The 18876-nt window shown below is 44.7% G+C and overlaps 1 protein-coding gene across 2 annotated transcripts in view; it reads left to right on the top strand.

Moving 5' to 3' along the window:
- Positions 1 to 18876, top strand: part of Galnt18 (polypeptide N-acetylgalactosaminyltransferase 18) — a 302731-nt gene that overhangs the window by 264286 nt on the left and 19569 nt on the right. The window contains exons 9-10 of one of the 2 annotated variants that reach the window (XM_051192694.1): positions 2908 to 3003; positions 4591 to 4711. In XM_051192694.1, the coding sequence (XP_051048651.1) occupies positions 2908 to 3003; positions 4591 to 4605 (111 nt within the window). In that variant the 3' untranslated portion in view covers positions 4606 to 4711. Of the gene's footprint in view, positions 1 to 2907; positions 3004 to 4590; positions 4712 to 18876 lie in introns of those variants that run through there. The other variant, XM_051192692.1, reaches the window with a different exon arrangement.

Here is an 18876-nt window from a genome sequence, read left to right as displayed (position 1 = left end):
GGGCTGCACTGTATGAGTTTCCCCTGAGCTCTCTGTCTGGGAGATTGGGTAGCTTTAGATGAATGAAACCCAAGTGTGGTGCTAAGAGTAGAGATGGAGGGGCAGCTGGGATCAGACATGTCCAGCTTTTGGACAGTTACTTTGCACTTTCTTGCTGTATAATCTTGACGTTGTGTACAGCCTCGGTGTTACAGTAAACCACTTCAAGGGGCACATGTCATAGTATCAGGCTCACATAAGATGGGAAAAGCTTGATCTCCAGTGTCAGACACACTGTGGCCCTGTCACTTGCAAAGCAACAGTACCGTTCTTTTGCTCATTTTCTGCACACACTCTTTCAACAAATGGTAATCATTTGCTTCATGCCCTGGTCCATGCCATATTCAGTGAGGAAGACTAAGACCCAGTATTGGTGATGAATGGGGAGGCAGGCAAGTAAAGAGGCAATGAGAAAGCAAAATGCCAAGTGCTGTAGTAAGATCCATGAGAGTGGGGCTGGAGAGATGACTCAGCAGTTAAGAGCACTTGCTGCTCTTGAAGAGGACCTGAGATCAATTCCTAGCACCAATGTCAGGCAGCTCATAAGTGTCTATAACTCTAGCCACAAGGGATCTGATCATCATCATACCCACTCACAGGCACAGGCACACAGACACACACACACACTTGAAATAATTTTGAAAGAGAAATGAGAGTATTGGGGAAGTGTAGGACAAGTGGTCTCACCCCAAGACCTAGTCTTGCAGGGTAGCACACAAGCTGAACTCCAAAGACAAGGAATCAGTAGCCAGGCAAAGGGAACACCAAAGCAGAAGGTGGAGGTATTGGAGGTACTTGTGGCATGGAGACAGAATCAAGGACGGGAGGATGGGGGTGCCCTTGCTACTACACCACTGTCGCAGACTACCGGTTCTTCTGACATCTAGATATGATTCATTTGGAAGGCACTTCACATGGCTCCTGGCACGTCAGTACATTCATCTCGGCTAGTGTTACTGAATGGCTTTCAGGAAGGTTACAGCAGTAATGGGAGAAGCTAATGATTCCACTGCTGGCTACCAGGCCCCGTGCTAAGCCCTTGCAGATATTATTTCATTTAATCTTCATAACATCCCTGAGAGGCAGGCACTATTATTATCCTTATTTTCAAGGGAGGAAAACAGAGGAAGTTACTTTGTCCAAGACCATGCTGCCAGAGTCAGCTCTGCACCCCAGCCTGTCTCTCTTGCTCTATTAGACCCACCCATGTAAAGGGGGAAGAGTGTATCAAATAACACCCACCTGTCACCCACAGGCCATAGCTCAGGACCTCAGCAAAACCAAGCCTTAGGATGTGTGCATCTCTTTGCTCTAGTATATACCAGGTCTTCATAGTGGGTCACAGACTTAGATGCTACACCCACCTCTTCATGGACCATGGGACAAGTTCAAAGTTTATATATTCTCCTCCCACCAAGGCAAGCCTAGCACAGGGGACAAAGAGCACATGGCAGGGGATTGCCCACTTGGATGTTTCCAGGACTTCTGCTTGAGGAACAGACAGACTCACAAATATTTCATCAGAACCCGTGGACTGTCAATAGGAGATGACTCTAATGAGCCAAGAGGGAGAGAGGGCTTGAGGAGGACTTGACCTCATTTCTTGTCTGATGTGCAGAAGAGATGAGCCTCAAACACAGCTGTGCCATTGATTGTCTGCTGAATGCCATGCCCCTCAGTTGGGTTCATCCCACTGCAGCTCCAAGGCATTGGAACTGCACAAGCCCAGCCTCTACCTGGTTCTCACCTCAGGCCCAAATAATGACTCACACATAGTTCAATTCCCTGGTCTCCCTTGATTCTCCTCTTCAGTCCCTCATTCTAAAATGGGGGCTTTGTGTTGTCAGAAGGGAAACCCAATTAAACTAGTTCAAAGTGACATGGGTGAAGACACTGTGAACTCTCTATGAGCATAGAAACTGGCCAGGTATGTGGGATCTGGGAAGCCATGGAAACCCAAGCAGATGCAGGTGGCATCTCTTTCTTTTGTTCAAAGCCCTGTGCTTTGCTTTGTCTCTCGCTTTGGTCACAACTGACTTTCTCAGCTTACACATACCCAGAAGATACTCCTAAAACACACAGTCTAATTTACCCATAATTCTAGTGGTCACCACCCACTGATCATATCTCAGTAAAATCTGGGCTCATTTAGATCCAAGATGGTCAAATTTCCAGGAAGATATAGAAAAAGAGAGAATGATTCATTTGTTATAGACTATGAGCTGGTACCTGGTGGTCTACCCTGTTGTGGCTGGTGAGAAGGCCTTGTGACATGCAGGCTATCCTTTCCAAGGACTCAGCATGGGCATAGATCATGCGAGATGAGATTAAAAATTTTTTTTATCTCCTGCTTCCACCAGACCATTCTCCCTTATTCCCCCACCAAGATTTCCACTCTGGAGAGTCCTCAGCAGCAGGGCCACCCAGGGGCTCCTGATGGATCTGTAGGAGGTGCAGAATACTAGGTTCCAAATGACCTCCCAGGATTAAAAATAAACTTATTACCTACTTTCTCCAACTCAAGAGCAAAGGCTGTTCAGGGACTCATGAAGGCCAACAGTAGAGATCCGAGTGTTTCTTGTTGTTCATGTCTTGTTTTGTTTTTTTTTTTTTTCCCCTCAGATGATCTTACTCTGTAGAATCATCTTTCTGTCTAATGAGTTGCCCTGATTTCCCACACAATGGGGACCAGCCCCCACCCAGACCTTTATACAGAGGAGCATCTGGGGCCTGCTGATTCCATCCTGTTTGGTGACCCAGAATTGATTAAGAAACAAACTATCTGTGGATACTCTCACCTTTCCTAAATTAATACATGTTTCTCCCATCTTTCCCCTTGGGTGTGGCCACATTTCCTATGATGTTCAGCTACAGAATTCCCTGAAGACTGATTTGTGTCTTGATCAGGGGCCAGATACAGAGAACGTCCCCATCGTGTACATCTGCCATGGGATGACACCTCAGGTGAGTTTTTAGGAGACCCTTGTGCCAAGGATGTGCATGTGAATGTCTGGTGTGGGGAGGCACAGCTGGATTCTGCCATGGAGTCCCTGGACCCAGAAGCCTCTGCTGTTCAACAGGAAGTATTCCTATGAGCCCTTTCTTTCCCTCAATAGCATCTGGGAAAGTGGATGTTAGGGGGCCAGGGTCCTATGGAGTAGGGAAAGAGAAGGCAATGCATTTTTATAGAGAAACTATTTCTCCTTTTGGAAGCTGTGATAAGCTGTAGCTCTGGTTCTGGCAGAAGAGCCCTTCCTTATCAGGGCAGAGCTCCAGGATTCTGCTATACTTCCAAAGTTCCATAGACTCCCATGTCACAGTCTACAGGTCATAAGTCCCCCTTCTAAGACATGCTTCTGGTAGGGAACAAAGAGTAGCCACCAGAACATGGGCTGTCCTTTAAAATCCTCCATCCATAGTCTGGGCTTCAGATAAACAAAGGGAATGTTGAAACACAAGCAATGGTACTGGTTTACACAATAACCACTAACCAATTTTGTCCAAGCATATCAACTGACAGTGTTGCCAGAGTTTAAATCCAGAAGAGGAGCAGTGATTGAGAAGGATACTATCTTACCAGTTTTTGTAACTAACTGTGCTTCTGTGTTTAAGTTGCTACCTGCCTAAACACATGACTTAAGGCTGTCACATTGCCCTGGGTGCAAATGATGGGAATTTCCAGTAATTGTTAACTGTGGTAAACACCTTACCTTTTTGGTGGACCATGTTGTTGTGACATCACTTTACATATTGCTGTGACAATGTAACAGACCAAAACAACTTAAGGGAGAAAGGGCTATTTCCATTTATAGTTCCAAGAGAATATAGTCCATCATAGTATGAAAGGCATGGTAGCAGGAACAGGAGACTGACAGGACACATGCATCCACACTCAGGAAGCAGAAGTGAAGAGGAAGTGGGACCAGGCTATAAAACTTCAAGGCCCGCCTCCAGTGAATCTCCACCCCTTTCCCAAACAGCGCCACCAGCAGGGACCAAAGGTTTAAATACCTAAAAGCCTCATGGTAACATTTCACATTCAACCCATAGCACTGTCTTTATTCTAAATGTCCTTTGTCCTATTAACATATCACATACATACATACATACATACATACATACATACATACACAGAGAGAGAGAGAGAGAGAGAGAGCACAAGAAGGTAATGAGTTATGAGTGTGCGGATTAATGAATGCTTATGAAATTAACATGATTCCTAATAAGAATGGCCCTCATAAGCTCATATATTTGAATGCCTAGTCACTAGTCACTTAGGCACTATTTGAAAGGATTAGGATGTGTGACCTTGTTGGAGGAAGTATATCACTTGGGTGGACTTTGAGGTTTCAAAAGTCCATGCCATGACCAGAGTCTGTCTGTCTGTCTGTCTATCTCTGTCTGCTTCCCTCTGTGTGTGTATCAGTATTTAGTTCTCATCTACTTCTTCAGCACCTGCCTACATGCTGCCATGCTTCCCTGTATGATGATAATGGACTAACCCTGTGAAATGTAAGCAAGCTCCAAACTAAATGCTTTCTCTTGTAACAGTTGCCTTGGTCATAGAGCCTCTTCTCAGCAAAAGCACTGTGACTAAGACAAGTACCATGAGTCCTACTGCAGTGATCACCTTTGTTCATGTCTTTCTGACTCATTTCCAACTCATTTCTTTTGGATTACGCTTAGGAATAGAATTGTTGAACCATAGGGTTGGTGTGTGTTTTCTTTAATGAACATTAACTGTAATAATCTGCTCAGGTGACCCAAATAAAATACCACAGTTTAAACAACAGAAATGTATTTCTCAAAGTTCTGGGGTCCAGGAAGTTCCAGATCTAGATGCTGGTAAATTTGGCATCTGACAGTGGCTTGCTTCATAGCTATCTGGTGGTCTCCCTTCTTTCTACACTCACATGGTATGGAAAAAGGGTCCCCAGGAATGATGTGCTGGTGTATGACCTCACAAGGACACTGATACTATAGGATGGGGTTCCAACCTTATGACCTCACTCAATGTAAAGATTTGGAGAAGTCTAAGGCTCTTCTTAGAAGATAACCTTTTGAAAGAAATGCTAGGACTTGCCTCATGATAAAGAGGCTGAGGTCAGGGGTATGATTAGCGGATTTTGTCATCTCAGCAGAAGCTGAGGATAGAGATGGATGGAACTGGGAGAAACACAGAGAAGTAGGAGGGAAGGAAGAGTGGCTGTCAGACCCTTGCGCTATGTAGAGTGTTGTCTATGAGCTGCACTGTTCTTCAAGGAAATGGGAGGGTGATGCTAGGTACTGGAGGGCACATTGAGATCATCAAGGGTGTTACTGCCACCACAGGTACAGGGAGCAATGCAGATATCCTTCCCAACCAAAGTGGTGATTCCTGGATCATCTGTGAGTTGCTATGGCAGCGAAGATACAGACAAATCTGTGAAAGGACATTAAAGTGAACATTAGGAGACCTTGAACTTAAGCTAGGTCTTTAGTGTCACTTTGTTTTCTGGTCCCTTAGTTTGTTAGACTCCATTGTGTTGGTATAACTTTATGCTAAAATATATGAAATGTAATCAGACAGTTTGGTGAATTCCTACATCTGTATGTAATTCAGTCACCATCCTAGTGAACCCAGTCATCCCTGAGGGCTTCCCATTTGCCCCTTCAGTCAGCATGGCTACTCATGGGTAGTGACAGTTCCTATCTCTCCCCATTTGACTAGCTACCTCTGGACCTGTCTGTCCATCTGTAAATAATGAAGCTGGACTCGCCATCTCTAGATCCAGCTCTGTTAGCTGTGACAGCCTGCTCATCTCTAGTTCTTTTGTTCTGAAAGACACTTGGCTGGAAGCTGTGAGTCTATGCTGTGACCGCCAGGGATGCTGGGATCTACCTTCATAAATTGGCTTCTTCATGTGGTCCCTGAATTCTGCAGGAAGCATCAGGCCTGATGCCTCCTCCTTCTAGGTTCGTGCTTACAGGGTCCAGGAGGCTCAGAGCCAGGCTCAGATCCAGGTTACCAAAGAAGGAAACTATGTGGACTCTTGTGGCCAGAATTGGTTGAAAAGGAGCTGAGAGAGCTAGAGAAGGCAGCTTATCCTGGAAGTGGGCTGTGTGTCCCTGTCCTCAGTTTCTGTATCCACCCCGAATGAACACAAGGACATGAAGTGAGTGATTAGTGAGGTGTTAAGAATTCTGGATTCCAAAGATTCCCAAAGTGTCCTCCAGCCACCAAAAGTACCATGGAGAGGCTTAAGAAAGAAGGTGCTCAGGATACTTTTCAGGAGACTGGATAGATGCAGGCCCCACGTGCCCACTGCACCCTGCAGACTTTGTCAAACACATGTAAAACATGTATTTTTTATGAGATTGTTTGCTCCTCCTGGCAGTTCTCTCCTCCTGGCAGTTCTCAGCAAGACCTTTCACAGAACAGGGAGAACTCAGGGGTGGTCACACATGTACAGATGGGATGCCACATGTCTCCATGTGAGTGACACCTGTACTACCCCAGAGGAAAGCAATGGCCCTCACATTGCTGTCTGAAGAGTATAGATAAGTCTTTGAGATGACAGCTTTTCTGACCTCTGCTGGGGAACCTCACAGGTCTTTCCCTGAGAACCACAGCCAATAGCCAGCCTGCAAATGCTGAAGGGAAACATGCAGTAATAGCTAGAGGTTAAGAACCAGGTCAGGGAGATGGGTTCAACAGGCAAAGGCACTTGCCATCAAACCAGACAACCTAAGTTCAATCCCTGAGAAAGAGGGAATTCATTCTGGCAAGTTGTCTTCTAATCTTCACTTGTATACTAAGACATACACACATACACACATGAATAAATGTAATAAAATGTTTTTAAAAGAATATGAGAGCTAGAGAGATGGCTCAGCCCTTAACAGCTCTTGCAGAAGATCCAAGTTCAGGTCCTAGCACCCATGTCAGATGATCTATAATTCTAGCTCCAGGAGATCCCATGCCCTCCTGGCCTCCACAAGCAACTACACTCATATGCACATACCCCCACAAGATACGTACTTATAAAATAAAAATAAATCTTTGGGGATATGAGAGATGGCTCCCTGGTTAACAGTATTTGCCCTTCCAGAGGACCTGGGCTGCTTCCCAGAACCTACCTTGGGTGGTTCACAATTGCCTATAAGTTTAAGGAGGTCCAGTCCTTTCTTTGAACTCTCGCAGGTACCCACATGCATATATACATAAGATTAAAAAAAAATCCTTTTTTAAAGTTATTGCTGGGTTGAAGCTATACCACTTACTAGCCAGGTACCTTGAGTAGATGTTGTGTCTTGATTTTTATTACCTGTAAAATGGAGATTACCTCATTACCTATCTTGTAGGTAATGCTTACATAATAGGTGCACACAAAGCCTTTATACAATGCAGGCTGGGCCACTATGCTTGCTTATTCTGTGCAAGCAGTTATTATTACAAGGCTTGTGGAGAGACTCAAGTCTATCCTTGATTTAAAACATATTAATGATTAGCCTGGAAAGAATAGCCTGAAGAGAGAGTTGAAACTTCCTTCCAAAAGGAAAGGACACAAACAAATGTTTGTCTGAGAACAAGGGGACCCTTCCAGCCACTGGCTCAGGTGACAATGACATCTCCATCATCTCTGCCTAAGCCATGTTTGTAGGCTTTAGGAACATGATACCTAAACTAAGAAATCCATGGTTCTTCCTACTCTGTGACTCTGTGACTTTTATACTTCAAGACAGAGTCTTATGATGTAGCCAAAGCTGGCCTCAAACTCAAGATCCTATTTTCTCCACCAGTGCTGGGATTGTAGTCTGCTCTTTCCTAGTCTGTGGTACTTGACAATCCATCACACACAGAAACCATCACCACGTGCGTGTTTCCTTTTTATATCATCTTGAGTCTATCATATGTCCTATAGCATTCTTGATCCCGGAGGACAGTGGACAGCGCCCTCATGGCATTGGCTTTCTCATACTCCTGACAGACTATTTTCTATGCTCCAGTCTTCACATTGCTACCATACAAGGGAAAAGCTTGTTCCTCTCTTGAGTGTTATCTAACTGGCTTCATTTGAGTTTTATGACTTGGTTTAAGCCAGCCAAAACCAAACATGATAGAGAAAGAACGATACAGAGGCAGCCCCACTGGCTAACCCTGTAAGATGATTAAGTAAATTCTAGGTACACATGAAAGGTTATCTGCAGGCAGTTTCTACAGAGCAGTGTTAGAACAGGATGGACAGGTCAGACACAAAGTGGTTAATATCTTACATGGAAACACAGTTGTTGCCTTCAGTGTGACTTTTCCTACCTGGGCAGAAAACCAGGCCTTGGTGTCTAACTCTGTGGTGTCTGAGAGTTAGTCAAAAGGTAAAGAGTGCAGGCAGATGCATATACAGTACTCTTAGAAAACTCCATGCTCTTAGTGGGCCTGCTAAACAGTGCCCCAGTGTAATAGCAAAAGGACATGTATGTTATTTCTAGGTCTTAGGTATTTCTCTTCTTAAAAATTACATTTATTTACTAACTCGCTCATGTGGTGTGTGTGTGTGTGTGTGTGTGTGTGTGTGTGTGTGTGTGCACGTGCGCACATGTGCATGCATGTGGACAGAATGGAGAACAAACTTTTAGGAGTCACTTACCTCCTACCACCATGTGGGTCCTGGGAATCAAACTCAGGATGTCAGGCTTGGTGACAAAGCACTTTTACCCACTAAACTATCTCACAGGACCTAGGTATTTTTCTTAGTCTTTTTAAAGTTTTCTGAAGGTTAAGTGCCCTTCAGACCACCTGTGGCAAGGTGACCCTTGTAGATTGACAGCCTGACCATGTGGCCTTTCCTTCAGTTCCCATAGTTTCCCTTACCCAGTGCCACAAACTGAGAAGCATATCAATAGAAGTGCCCTGCCCAGTTCTGGAGACTGAGAAGTGCAAAGCCCAAGTGCAAACCGAGCATGCGTTCTCAGAAGGTCCCAGGGGAGGTGTCCTGGCCTCTCTTGAACCCCTGGAGCTTCTTCCACTGCTTTAAGCATAGCTCTGATCCTTGACACCAGAGTGTGTCTGTCCAACTTTGGCTCTTACACACGAGTAGGAGCCTGCTCTAATCCAGTGTGAGTTCACCCAGGCTTAACTAATGGTATTTGCAGTGGCCCTAATTCTAAATAGGGGTGCATTCTGGGGAATGAAAGTTAGAATTTGACAGGTGAAGTTTAGAGCTACACAACTGGACCCATGGACCCCCACTTCCCCTCCTAAGGACAGGCATGTACCTAATTGGGAGTCTTACACTTCCTTGACTAAGAAACACCTCACATGACTTCCCCTTCTAGCTCAGGACTCACATGTTTCTATCTGTCTGCAGAGATGGCAAAGTCTGGATTTCTGGGTACCCAGAGGACTTGTCACCTTTGCAATGATGTAGATAGTTTCTGAGTCCACTTTACCTATGAAAAAATAAGGCAACAGGAAGCGGGTATCTTAGGTATGAGTTGATTTGTCCTGTGGTGTCATGGTTACCAGCAGAAAAAGGATGAGGGAAGAACTTCAACCTTGACTTTATCTTTACTTTCATTTTCACTTTTCCGTTTTTTTTTTTTTTTTTTTTTTTTCATTCTTCATATATGACAGGTAGGTTGTCTTTCATGAAATCATCATGTCTTCAAAAGTTTTATTTCCCTTGAAGGATAAATACTTTCGGCATAGTGGTAGGAATGTTTGTAGAGTGACTTCTAGAGGGTGTCAGGGACCCGCAAAGACATGAGAGACCCAGAGACAGGTTGTGCTGGAAGAAACTGTTCCCACGGTTGGGTTAAATCCTCAGAGAGAAACATCACTTTGACAGAGTTGTGACAGTCCCAGGTCTCTGGGAAGGCCCTGAGCAGGAGAAAGCATGATGTGGCTAATCAAATTAGTGAGGTGAAGCTGCTGGGAAGGATGCTAATTGGTTAATGAGTAAATGTAACCATTTTATTTAAATTAGTAGCAAATTTTAAGCAATCCTCAAAATAACTGAGAATATTACCCCTAATTAGTGTAACAGCCTGGAAAATTTCTCCTAATGGGAAAAATACAATAATGGGGTCTTTCCATAGACTCCATCCAATTAATCACTCATTCACTCACTCATTCATTCATCTGCCCATTCACACTAAGCTTTATGCCAAGAGCTAGGAGCAGGAAAGGCTGTTTACCTGAGTTCCCAGCCCAGAGAAGGAAGATGTTCCATGACGAAACCCTGCAGCCTATTGGCCCAAACACCTCATTACCCCACAGAGGGTATGTGGAATCAGAAAGAACAAAGCATAATCTGAGGACTGCCAGAGTTTTCTAGAACATAGATGACACCTTGAAATGAAATGCTTCTCTTCTGGGAGGTACATTCTTGGCAGTAAGAGAAGCAAGGTAGGAGGGATTTTTAATTCCTCCAGAAGTCTGTGAAGTTCTGAAGTTGCCACACCAGTGCATCAGGACAAGCTTTGACTCGGGGTATAAAGAACAGAGTTGAACTGGGAGAATTCTGTTCTAGCTTGAAGATGAATTACATGTCAGATCGGGAAGTGTGTTTAAGAAAAGTTAAGCCAAACATGGAGGAGTAAATAGACTTTGTTGCATTGCTTTTTTGTCATTGCCTCTTTGGTTTTAATTTTTATTTTTGTGATGTTGTGGATTGATCCAAGGCCTTGTGTGAATGACGCAAGTGCTCTATCAATGAGGTGAGCTTCATCCACTCAATTCCTCTTTGTCGGTTGCGTGTGTGTGTGTGTGTGTGTGTGTGTGTGTGTGTGTGTTTTCATGTATTCACTTGGATGCTCGAATAGTTGTTTGGTAGACAGACAGATGGGTGGAAAATGAAAAATACTGCTTATTTCATTGTCTACTGACAACGTTTTAGAAGTTTCCTATAGACAGAATTTCTATTCCACCTGGTCCCGTCTAGACCCAAATAAATACACAGAGACTTATATTAGTATAAATTTTGTTTGAGTATGGGCTCAGGCTTCTTTCTGGCTAGCTCTCTCTTAATTATTAACCCATAACTAGTAATCTATGTATTTCTGCATGGTCTTATCTTACCGGAGAATGTCCGGCATCCTATCTTCCCAACAAGTACATGGCATCTTTCTCACAGTCTCTCTGCTGTCCTCTCCCAGAATTCTCCTGGACTGGTAGCCCTGTCTATGCTTCCTGCCTGGCTACTGACCAATCAGTGTTTTATTCATCAACCAATAAGAGAAACATATGTTCAGAAGGACATTCTCCCATCAGTTTCCACTTGCCAATGACACCCTTACCCTTCCCTATTTGACAGTGCCTCCTGATAGTTGATGATGATGATGATGATAGATAGATAGATAGATAGATAGATAGATAGATATGGAAAAATGAAAAGTATTGATTATCTCATTGTCTACTGACAACTTTCTAGAAGCTTCCATTTGCCAGTGGGTCATAGTGACACTATTACCCCTTTCCTACTTATCAAGGTCCCCAGTGCCTTCAGGGGCATCAAAGATACCTCATAGATAGTGCTTGCATCTCCAGACCTTTCATTTAACATCCCAGAGACAATTGCCAAAGTTTTGCTTTGTGTACCAAGAATTTAAGTGGCTTTGCACTTGTCAGTGACCTTTGGCAGATGTCTCCACTTGTCTATGACTTTTATCTATAAATAAATAGAATGGCAAGCAAAGAGCACCTATGCAGTTTGCAGATCTTCCCAGTGTTTCTTTCCTGTTATAACAGTGTGCCCTCCCTGACCCCCGGTCAGCACACCAGCTGATATCTGACAGTACAGGGGAGGTCTCCCATGGCCTGCTAGATTTGCTTGGTGCTGTGATTTGAATATGGAATGTATCCCATAGACTCACATGTTTGAGCTCATGTTCCCATCTGGCAGTGCTACTTTAGAAGGTTATGGAACTTTTAGGAGTTAGAACTTTGAAGAGAATAGACCTTCATGTTTTCTAGCCCAGACCCACTTCCTATCCACCCTCTTCTTCCTGTGTGTACAGTGTGACCAACCACCTCCCACTCCAGCCACCATGCCTTCTCTGCCATGATAAATTCTATCCTTTCTGCTGTGAGCCAAAAAGTCCTGGCCCCTTGTTGCTTCTATCATAGCAAAAGGGAAACTAATGATGCATCATTCAGGAAGTCACTCAGTCTGGATCTTACACACAGTCCCAAGGGCCACTTCACATGCAGAATGCAGAGCGAGTAAAGCCTTAGCACTGTCATATGGGCTGGTCCCAAGATGGTCCACTCTCCCACACCCTCTGACAACCGTTCTTCAATGCCTTCCCACAGAACTGCTTTCTTGGTGTGTGTGGGGGGGGGGTTGTTCAAGGGGTGGGTTCAGCTACAGAAGACCCTGGGAAATGGCTGATACATAAAAGAGTGGATCTCAGATCAGACAGAGCAAGAGTCTAGTCCCAATCAGCCTATACCATGGGACAGTTGGGGCAAATGAGTTGATGTTTCCAATAGCCCTATTATTTTCTAATGTGTGAGGATTCTGTGTGCACACTCCCCTTCTGAAACTTCTTGGACAGGGACTGCCTCACTTATCACTGCAGCCCTGGAAAGTGTACATGGAGACCAGGGGCCTTGCCTTCCTTGCCTGGGACCCAGAGTCAGCAGCTAGCTCTCTTGTCTATCTGTTCCTCGGGGAGACTTAGTTCATGAGTTGTCTAATTCATACATCCTGCAGTATAACTCTGCATGAGGTCTATTGAAAGGAAGGAGGCTAACATTGTAGTTCCCAACCTCATCCCCACATTTTCCTCCACTCTACCCCACTCCATACTGCTAATCACCATGAATTACAGCTCTGCTGTTTAGTCAGTCTGTGACCTTGTATTGATAGAATCCCTGACTTCACTTTACAACTTAAAGTAAAGCATAACTCATAGTAAATGCTAACTATAGGATGTTATGTTGTTTGTGTTTACTCATATTTACATAGGTGTGAATACATTTACATATACACACAGAAAATTACTATGTATCCATGGTCTGCTTGACTACCCATGCCTGTTACATCTTATTGTCACCTTGCCAGCTTGTCACCAAGCCTATACCCCTCCCAGGAGGCAGATGCAGGCTGTTAAGTCCTAGAACTTCATGACGTGTGCTTAGTCACACTCAGGGGCAACCTATCCAGGACCCAAGGCTAGGAAGAGGAGGACTGGCTACAGTATCATTTATCAGTGAATCCTCCTTTGTTCTAGCTGTTCCCAGAGGCATGGGTGATACACACATGGGCTTCACTTGAGGTTTCCCCTGAGTGCCAGCCTGCCTGGATCTCATTCCTCCTCGGTGGGTATGAAGAGTATCTAACTGCCCCCTACCTTCAAAAATATGCATCATCTACATTTCTCTCTAATCATCCCTCATGGAAGTAGAAGCCTTGGCTGGGATAGCCAGTGTTTCGAACAGCAGGCCACAGGGATTAGAGGCTGTTGGAGGTGTCCAGATGTGAGGCCATGGAATCAAGTCCTCTTTCCCCACAGACTGATGGTGAACTCTGAGCTGTTCCTACAGCTTTCAGTGCTAAAAAAAGGGGTTGCCTGATTTATTATTCACTCCACATATGTTCTTCATTTCATGTCCAAACTCTGCAATTAGAGTCATCAACAGCGAGTTTTGCATGACTTTAAAACTCCCATAGGCTGGGAGCAGGCTATCATTAGCAATACCATAAGTGCCCAGTATTCCAGCTCCTAAGCTGGCCCTGGTCCCATGTCTACATTTCTTTGCAGAGATTTTCTTCCCAGATGACTCTGGCCATGGGAATAAGATGGGAACCCAGTGGCAGAGGGGCTGAATTTAGATCCTAATCTGGATCTAAGCTCTTAGACCTAAGTCACCTGGCCTCTCTGAGCCTTGACTTCCTGATCAGTAAAATGGGCATGGGAATTGGATGCTAGATAAAATAGAAAACCTACATGTGCCTTGCGCCAAGTTCATCCTCTTTTTCAAGTTAGAACCCTGATCTTTTAACAAGTGTTTTCAATGTTGAAAGATAATTATTAAAATGACAATGGTGAATCTGCACATTTCCTGTGCATTCTTTCTAGGTACCTTTTAAATACTTCTCTTGTCTAAGCTAACATTCCCAGCAGCCCTCAGAAGTGGGTACTTTTAATACCCTGTTCTTACAGGGTAGAAAACTGGGTCTCATGGTGATTGTGCGGACTAGATAGCAGAGCCTGGTTTGTCACCTAGATTGCCTACTGTAGAGCAGAGGCTCAGGGCAGACTCCATGCTGCCTTCCAGTTTGCTGAAGTGTGGTGCCCCTGCTCTCAGAGACCCTTGGGTGGAAATAGGACAAGGAGCCACACAGAGTGGAATGGTACTGGGTGGCACCAGGAGGCACACCAGTCACTATTGCTGTGTGAATAAAGGCCATGATGAGAGTACGAGGGGAGTAACCCCATCTAGATGAACATTGATCTCCTTTTGGGATCCAAATGAAGACTGAGTCTAGCTTGTAGTGTTCTCATGAAAACACTTGAGGAGTTTCAGGACTGGGCTCAAAGGGGACTTGAACCCTATCCTTCTCCACACTCCCTGGGCCTGAGCTCAGGATTCAGACCTGTGAGCTTTCTCTCAACTCCTACAGGCCATCAGCCTGCACCCCTATCTTGAGTATCCCACTTTCCCCTTGAGGACCCGGGATAGCCACCTTCTCAGTGGAGATGTCCAATCCAGACGACTCCTTTCTTTCTCCCTTCCCCATCCTTACGCCCCAGTTCCAAACCTATCTCATTATGGAAGTCTTTCCCTGTCTCCCCAAGCTGCTCTCTGTCACCCTTCTCAGACCTCTGGGCTTTGCTTGATTCTGTTAATATTCTCATAAGTTCAAGTGCAAAAATGATCATTATTGGTAACATATTATATTATTATTATTAATGGGCTTTCTCTACCCTTAGATGGTAAATCCCTGGGCATGACTTGAGCATCTGAGACCTCAAAGTCCACCCCCAGTGACACACTTCCTCCAACAAGGTCACACCCACTCCTAGACCACCCCTCCTAATGGTGGCATTCCCATAATGCCACTGCAGATGGGGAGTGAGTTATAGCAGCTGCAGGAGAGGGCACTCACTGGTGAATTAAGCCTTGTCAACGGTAGAACCTGGTGCATCTGAAGAGGCTGCTGCATCTCTTGCCTAAGGGTGGGTCACATAAAAAAAAACAGGTCAGTTACACATGCCAGCAACATGTGGGGGCAGAAGAGGCAGTGATGAAAGAATGAGCTTCCTGTCCCTGCCCAACCTGCGCCCACAGCAACTGGGGCACCATCAAGAAAGGAGAGTGGGAGCCTGGATTCTATTGCAGTGTGGGGTACATCCATCAGGCTTCCATCTCCATGTCTTCATGAAAAGATGTCATGTCTGGGAGAAGAGGTACAGGATAACACTAATTCTGACATTAATCTCACAAGGATAGCCATATATGGATGGAGGGCTTAGTATTAAAGCTAACAATACCAGCAACATCCATGTACTGAATGGGGCTAGTAGTGTGTCCTCTCCAAGGCACCTCTCTGTCACCTGTTTGAATCAGGAAGTGCCCCTTATTTCACATGGGCACACTGATGCCCTCTGCATCCAGGTTAGGTTCTCAACAGGTGGGTTAGTACTCTGGGTGAAGTAGTTCGTCTTTGTGTGACCTGTTTCTATTGATTGTGCAAGATCACCACACCAGGGTCCTGATCACCAGTGCTAGCCAGATGTTACCAAAGTGTCTTCATGAATTTTCAGGGCTCCATCAGCCAAGAATCAGAGAAAGGAGGAGTCAAAGTCAATAGTCTCTGGGCTTCAGGAAGGGCCAGTGCCACTGAGTATGGATACCTGAACAGTATTTGTACCACAGAAGCTTGAGGACATGCTTAATCCATTTTAAGAAAGCTCCTAAGGAGCTGTGTTGAGAGTACATGATGGGCATAAATGAATTCTCCAACTTGATTTCTCCAGCTAACTGCATTGTCCTATCACCTTTGTCCCAGATGCTGCAAGCCTGCACACTGCTGCGGGTGAACCCTGGGAGGGCAGCTCTTTAGTGGAGCCTCCAGGGTAGTACTGTGTTAATATGCTGGGAATTTAACTAAAGCGGGGCCTTCTAAATCAATCACCAGGACAGCTTTATATTTTCCTTTGCTCAAAAAAAAAAAAAAAAATACACACTATTCACTGCAGTTACATGTGTGGGAGTAGAGGTTGTCCTGGGTGAAGGACACCCAAAAGGAAAATTTTGTAACATTTTCACTGCTAGAAAAAGGACTCGCTGGCCTTGATTCTAACAGAACTGACTACAGAAAATCCCAGCATCGTACACTATCGCTGCAATCCTTGGAATGGTCTAGCCTGCTCAGCATTACTTGGGTTTTTTTTTTTTTTTTTTCTTTTTTTGGTCTGGGTCATTACAGCTGCCTAACAAATGTGTTTTAAACAAAAGAAACAAATATTTAAACAAAATAGGACATCAGTGAAAGCTTGTTAAAGGGGATTTTCACAAGATATCTGCCTCCTTACCCCTCTGGGGGTTTTCTATGATGACAGGGTTCACCATGGGACCTATACTTGGAACCTGAGGACTGCTCACACAAAGAGGCCCAACCTGTATGATACATGTGTAGTTGTAGAGCCCCTGGGAGGACATGGTGATGATGCCTCTGATTTGTGATGACGCCTCTGATTTAGGAAATGAGTAAGAAGATGAGCCTTGAGTACGGCCTCTTCTGCCCAGAGTTTGCTAGAGAGGAATTGAGAGAGAGAGAGAGAGAGAGAGAGAGAGAGAGAGAGAGAGAGAGAGAGAGAGAGAGAGAGAGAGAGCTGGCCACCAAGGAGGAATATGGGGTTTGGAAGGATGTGTGGCTCGGGTTTGTTTTCCAGGAAAACAATAAATGGCATGTTTTGAGGCTAAGCAAAAGAACCAGAGAAAGAGAACAGCATTAGAATAGAGAGGGAATAATTCTAAGCAACATCCCTAGGGGTGGGGACTGAGTGAGGACAGGAGGGGCATAGGGCTGGCTGGTCCTGGACAGCAGGAAAGAGCCACTTCACAGACTCTAAAAAACTTGGAGGGATGCCCAAGACAGACAAGTTCACACTGCCTTGCCAATGAGTGGGACATCTGTGGGAGAACAAAGAGCTCAGATGCTGATCAAGTACCCAAAGAGCAGATGCTGGTTAGTGTGAAAGAAGGAGCCTGTTTGGAGTTGAAGGTCATGTGTGTGATAGCCTAATTTGTGTATATTCCTCTCTTACTTGGAATATCCTAAGCTCTTAAAGGTAGCTGTATTATACCAGCAAGAGATACTTTCCTTGTTTCTGAGGTGGTGGACAGATAAGCATTCCATCTAGCTCACTCTGTGTCTTGGGGAGAGTCATTTATCCACCAGACTCTATGAAGAGCAATTATTGGGGTCAGGAAATGAGGAGTGTGAAGCAGACACTAGGGAACAAACTTGAATGAATTTCCAAGTTGAAGTTCAAGGGTCCCTAGTATACTTTAGTAATAAACGAATAAACTAATAACTAATAAACTAATGTGTTTGAGTGTATGTTATGTGTCAAGTGGTAGGTTTGATGATGAGCAGGTAATAGTGTGTAAGGTGAGCAGACATGGTCAATGTCCTCAGAGAACTTGGAATCTAATAGAGACCTGTGGTTTAATAATGACACTCTCACCAAGCATGGAGCACTAGTAACCACTATGCCAACTTCCCTGTAACCACAATTGGCCCTGTTTTCACAAATAAGTAAACAGAGAGATTGACAGTTGAATACATTATCTGTGTCATAGGCAGGCGGGAACAGGGTCTTGGGTCTAGGCAGTATGGATCTGACAGAGTCTTTCCAATATCAAACTCCCTCTCTATATTAGCTCAAGTCCCTTTGGCATATACTTTCAGAGTCACCCATACTTTTTCTAAGGTCATGCTTTGAATTTGGCATTTCTATTTTTGTACAGTATTGTAGGGGAGGGAGTTTAACAAAATGGCTGCCCATCAGCCAGGCTCATCATGCCCCAGTAGCACATGACCCCAGGACCACCACAGTTTATAGTAACAAATGTTTCTCAGCCATGCCACGTGTCCATTTCTTCTCTGACCTTCTCTCCCTTCTGCAGCATCTTGCCTAAAGCAGCTGGAAAAACAAAGCTTACTCTTCATCTGTGTGTCATCAAATCTTCCAAAAGCTATCTAGAAGCCATTGCCATCCTTATGGCCTCCAGTGATGGCTTCCTCACTATGGCCCTTTTGGCTCCAAAGTCAGTGTCTCATATTTCCGGGTTTGACTTTATCCCTCATGTAGGGCCAGTTTCTGTAGGCTGGTGAACTTGGCAGTTTATAACTGTCAGAGCTTGCTTCTTGTTCATGCTTCATGGTCACCATGGGCCAGCCTCATCTGAGATGCTGCAGGTCCCAGATCAAAAAGGGAGGAGATAAAATGCCGATCTCCTAAGCACATGCAAGAGGCTGTGAGTACCCACTGTTACTTTCTGTCTCCTGGTTGTTACATAGCAGTAAGAGTCCAGAGCAATGCATCTGCCAGACCTTGGACTTGAACCTCCAAAATTGAACTCAGTAAAATTCTCCCCATCCTGACATGTGTGTGTGGGGGGGTGGTAGGTGTGTGGTGTGTGTGTGTGAGTGTATTACTCTATAATATATAGAGATGGAGGAGGGGTGATGGGTCACATTATAGGTCTGAAAACTAATTAGACTTGCATGTATCTTAGTGGTCACAGTTATACAAGAAGTCACATCTGACATATTTTATGTGGGACACAACTTTAGAGGGGGACTCACTGGTACAAGGAGGAGAGGACATGTATACACT

This window comes from Phodopus roborovskii, unplaced genomic scaffold (genome assembly GCF_943737965.1).
Source record: "Phodopus roborovskii unplaced genomic scaffold, PHOROB, whole genome shotgun sequence".
NCBI lineage: Eukaryota > Metazoa > Chordata > Mammalia > Rodentia > Cricetidae > Phodopus > Phodopus roborovskii.
The sequence above is the reverse complement of the archived record's forward strand: the minus strand, read 5'-3'. Positions and strand labels throughout refer to the sequence as shown.